General features: G+C 32.3%; 1 protein-coding gene across 1 annotated transcript in view; it reads right to left on the reverse strand.

The window, feature by feature from the left end:
- Positions 1-439: 439 nt before the first annotated feature.
- REEP3 (receptor accessory protein 3) overlaps positions 440-5,527 on the reverse strand; it is a 64,268-nt gene continuing 59,180 nt past the window's right edge. Inside the window, exon 8 of the mRNA XM_011964344.1 lies at positions 440-4,688. Coding sequence (XP_011819734.1) covers positions 4,632-4,688 — 57 coding nt within the window. The 3' untranslated portion in view covers positions 440-4,631. The remainder of the gene's footprint in view (positions 4,689-5,527) is intronic.

Raw genomic sequence — 5,527 nt, forward strand, 5'->3', positions numbered from 1 at the left:
AATGGATATTTCTGAATTAAAAAAAATAGATGCTGATTTGATTTGCACATAACGGCAAAATAACAAGCTTGCCTTTTTCTTTCTTAATCTGGGATTGTAAGGTAAACAGAGGACACATGGTTGACTTTCCTGCTTTTGTTGAGCACGGTCCTTTAGTAATTTACACTAACAATTATCAATCCTGTGCTTTAAAATTTCAATTCAAAGCATTCCCTTATAAAAAGCAGTTTAAAAAACATTACCAAAGACAGACCATAAGGAGAGTGTTTTAAGACTAAAATACCGATGGGTAGGTAAAGGGGTAATATGTTTTCCCAGGGAACAATTCATCAGCCTCTGACATGATGTTTGTTTTGTGAATCTCTTTTTTAAGAACAGTGAACGATTTAAAGGGAGACTAAAACACTGAAAAAAAAAATGCTGTTCATATATTGTGTTCTTTTGAATTTTTATTTATATTTGTAACCTCTTTAGAACATTACAAGTATATACCTCATAATAAAAATGAAAATAATTCCATTTAAAATGCTATCTAGAAAGACCTTAACACATATTATGTGTCATAATGAAGTAACACAAAGAAACTTCTTAAAACATGGGATTTCTCTCTAAAGCTTAAATGTGAGGCAGACAGACGTCTAACTTTAAAACAGATGGAACCCCAGAACATTTCCAGGATACATAAATCTGAATTTTGTGTCACATTTTATGCCTGAGACAGCTAACCAATCCAAATTGATGGTGAGGATTTCTGTACTCATTGTTTTTCCTATCTTCCCTTTCTAACATCCAAATTTAACAATTCAGTATTTCTTTTTCATAATCCTATGGATGACCATACCAGAATGTTTATGATTTTCATAATTTGCTCTGTGATTTGTAATCCTAAGTGTGTGCATATATTTAATCAACACATAGTAATAAGTAATACCAATTCATATGTACTGTGACATAAAAAAAGAAACGTGAATTGCCACAAATAAAATGAGTTTATTTTATATTAAAGTTATCAAAAAACACACCTATAAAATTACCCACATACTAGGTTTAGAGATAGCCTTTACAAAGAGATTATTAAAAATTGGAAAACTTATTTTCTCTTAACTATTAATGTACACAGATTTAAAAGGTGTTAGAAGACAAAATGTTAAGTCATGGTCAATAGCTTAAAAAAGAGTTAATACACATTAAATCTGTAGCATACTACAAAAAGGTTAAATCTTAAAAATATTTTGAGAAAAAAGCTATAATTTTCTTTCTGAAAAATTTAATCTTAAGTGATATTTACTAAGAAATATATACTACAAACCACAATAACAATGATCTCAAAATTTACCTAACTGCTTCACAAATGAGTCAACTTACAAAGAAAACACAGAAAATTGCTTTTAAATATATAACTCCTTAATTTTCCTGATAATCAAATGAAAATTTAGTCCATTCCAATTAAAAATACAAATTAGACTCATGCTTAATGTAAGATATCATTATATATTTCTTAACAACATAAAAGTTCAAGCATTTTTGTAAAGCACAGACTAGGTTATTCTAAAAAAGGAAAAAAAGAAAAATATTTAACCACAGAAATTTGGAATATTTATATACTTTATAACACTGTAGAAATCTTTGGTGGTGACATATGGAATACGATCCCTGAAAATACTTTAATCATTTTGTCCCATCAATCAGTGTAGTCAAGTATTTATAATCAGTAATATTGGCAGTATAATTTTTTAGCCAAATACACACACACACACACATATATATATTGTGATGTGAGGGGGATCTTATGCAGGACCTAGGTGGGCTTACATAATTAATTATTTAGCAATAAGGCTTATTTCTGGCTCCTTTTTATACCAGGAAAAATATGGTAAACTAAAGAATGGGTCAATTCTTACTTCTAAACAAACTCTGGAAATAGTTAAATACTAATGGACAAGTTGAGTAAATGTACGGCAAAATAAAATACCAGCTGCAATTTCTGGATAAACTCAAACAGCTACCAAAATAGTTCCCTAAATAGATTTGTGCATCTAATGCCCGTGCTCCATGTGCTGGCAGAGGAAAAAGCAAGGCACTGTGGTCTATGGATACATTTACCTCTTTAAAAACCAATAGACTTAAAAGGAGAAACAAAAAAAGATCTGTTCTATCTTAAAATAAACAAAAATGTATAGGCTAATTAGATAAAGTTCGAAGAAAAGGGCCCGCTAAAACACATGTAAGGGAAAAGAACCAAAATTTAAGAAATGTAAAAGAGAAAGAAGAGTAAAATGATATTAACTGTATAATGATGTGAGGAAGGATATCAGAGGAAGCACTGTGAATGTGAAAGAGTACAGTTAAACAGGACTTGTACTTCCTCTTTGAGACTATCTTTGATAAAGCATTTTGAGTCTAGAAGTACAGAGGAATAAATAATTTCTTCAGTTTAGAACAGTAATACGAGTTTACTAAAGAATAGGTTTAATACTGAGACTAGACTTTAAAGAGATAAAATGGCTGGGTGTGGTGGCTCACGCCTGTAATCCCAGCACTTTGGGAGGCCGAGGCGGGCAGATCACGAGGTCAAGAGATGGAGACCATCCTGGGCAACATGGTTAAACCCCCTCTCTACGAAAAAGACAAAAATTAGCTGGGTGTGGTGACACATGCCTATAGTCCCAGCTACTCGGGCGGCTGAGGCAGGAGAATCCCTGGAACCCGTGAGGCGGAGGTTGCAGTGAGTCAAGATCGCGCCACTGTACTCCAGCCTGGCGACAGAGCAAGATTCCGTCTCAAAAAAAAAAAAAAAAAAAAAAAAAAAGTGCAAATCAGCTCCCACAGATAAAGTTCTTGACTCACATGACCTTATTAGGAAACTTCAGATGATACTGCCTCTGAGTAGGAAACACAAGGAGAGTGTAACAGTTATATTAAGAAGTCTAGTACCAGGTCATATAAATAAAACTCTCTTCAGAGAATTTACAATTAGGATTCATAGGAATTTGGAATACAAATTAGAGTCCTTCCAGAAACGAAGAGGCTAAAAATTAGTTAGGATAAAGTAGATAGAGTTATTCAGAATTAAACTTTGGGGGAAAAAAAACTGAATTAATTTTACTTATTGCTATATATGAAGAATGTGAAATTATCCATAAAATATTTTATGACTATTATCATGAGACAATGTATGCATTATACCAAGGTACTCCTGTGTAAACATTATATTCTTGGCCAATACTCTGAGGAGGTCCTGAATATACATTACCAGCTGGCTTCATTTCTTAAAAGGGAGACAGATCAAAGATCTCTCAAATCTCTCTCATCATTTTATCTTTTGGACAAACAAATAGAACAGTCAAGTCAATTACCTGAACAAGCATAATAAGTACAAATTTGATTATTGATCACTACCACCAAAAATATATTGACTTAGGGTTCATAATGTATAGTTATCAGTTCAAGCTAAAAAAGCCTTAAGAGTTCGATAACTCAAAATCTCTTTGAGATTTACAGTTAAAAAGTAATATGTTTCTAATAATTTTTAATGTGTAGAATTAATGACAACTGTATTTTGCATTGGCAAATTATCTCAGCCAGAAAAGATTCAAATGATTTTCGTCAAAGTCAATTTATAAACTAGCAGCACATATCAATGCCAAGCTTGTGAATGGACTGGCTGAGAAAAATTGCATGAGTTAGAAGGGATGTAAGTGCTATACTGGTCACTGATTCTATTTCACAAAAGCTACCATTTTTAAAAGCTGAAAACATAATTGGTGTTGACAAAAACATGTTAAATTCAACTACTCTGTATAGCTAAATATAGGTTAATTAAAGTAACTTCTTATTTGTTAAGAAGATAATTAAAAATAGTTAAAACTGAACAATTAGGTATGCTTTTATATTATTAAAATCCAATGAATTTAACAAATGAAACCCACAGGAAAACAGATGATATAATTCAAGGCATAGATTTGACATGTCAGAATACGGCAAACAACAATAAAGATAGCATCAGTAAAACAGTTGTAAAATAAGTAAACAATTTTCAAGTGTGCAAAACTAGTCAGGAATAAAAGTGCTATGTGTGGATACCTGGTTTTCAAATATTTGTTTCAAAAACTTTCAGCTGATGGTGGAAAAACTAGAAAGTATTATACAAGTAAAAATTTAAAGAATATATAAAACATACTTTATTATCTTACATTATGTCCTTATTATGTCACTGCTGGATCTGGGGCCTATTTAATTACCAGATATAACACAAAAGGAAGTAAACACAGTACATCACAAAGGCTGATTTATCCTGAACCATAAAAAGACTCCTTTCAAGTATACTGTGGATTTGTGTTTCATCTTATATCTCAGGCACTCTATGCTGTTGATGAATTTGAAAATGGACAACATGATTTTCTATAATTTCTAATATACATATTAGTACATCTTGCAGAACTGCCTTTAGTAGTCAATATTTGGAAGCAATTGTTAAAGAAATAAAAACGATTTAAATTCATGAAAGTAAATCCCATCACTGCCACAATTTAAATAATCATTTTAATGTGTAAATCCTGAATATATCATGTTAGAAGATGAAGTCGATGTATTTAGCATAATCTGTCTTAGGATATTTGAAGTGTAGATGACTAAAAATACACTTGTGGTCGCTTCTTCACTTTATATTTCAGTGACCCGTACCGTACCTGAAGAGAGAAATGTTTTATTGTTAAGAATTAGATCAAAAAAAAAAAAAAAGAATTAGGTGATTACTTTAAAAATTACATCAGATTTAATAGTTCATAGTGATTTTTTTACCTTTTCGATATAAAGAATAAATTATCCTAATAAATGAGTATAAGACAGCACTACTTATCAGCTCATAAAAATGTAGTTGGCACTATTTAGATATATGTTACAGATTATTATTACTAATAACATAAAAACACTAATGTAACATAAAAACATTAATCCTATTATTTATGTTTTGCTTAGTACAATGTCAATGAACATTGATTATAATGATCAGAGGCCATTCGCAGTTCTCCACTGCTTTCTCGGTACGAAGACAGTATGTTATGGTTAACTGTTTACTATTTAATCTTCATGTAGCATTAGTTGAAAGCAAAACTGTGTGGTTAATTTTGTTCGTTACTTTCTTTGTTTATGCATAGTTCTGGGACTGGGTATTTGAACTATGTGATTTGCTAAATCAGAATGCCATTTTCTACTTATAGCGGAAGATCAAGAGCTTACTATTTTCAAAATTTCCTGATATCCTAAAACATCGATCTGAATAAAGAATTTTAAATATAGCCTGGGCGCAGTGGCTCAAGCCTGTAATCCCAGCCCTTTGGGAGGCCGAGACAGGCGGATCACGAGGTCAGAAGATTGAGACCATCCTGGCTACCACGGTGAACCCCCGTCTCTACTAAAAAATACAAAAAAGTTGCTGGGCGAGGTGGTGGGCGCCTGTAGTCCCAGCTACTCGGGAGGCTGAGGCAGGAGAATGGCGTAAACCCAGGAGGCGGAGCTTGCAGTGAGC

This window comes from Mandrillus leucophaeus, unplaced genomic scaffold (assembly GCF_000951045.1).
Source record: "Mandrillus leucophaeus isolate KB7577 unplaced genomic scaffold, Mleu.le_1.0 Scaffold694, whole genome shotgun sequence".
NCBI classification, from domain to species: domain Eukaryota; kingdom Metazoa; phylum Chordata; class Mammalia; order Primates; family Cercopithecidae; genus Mandrillus; species Mandrillus leucophaeus.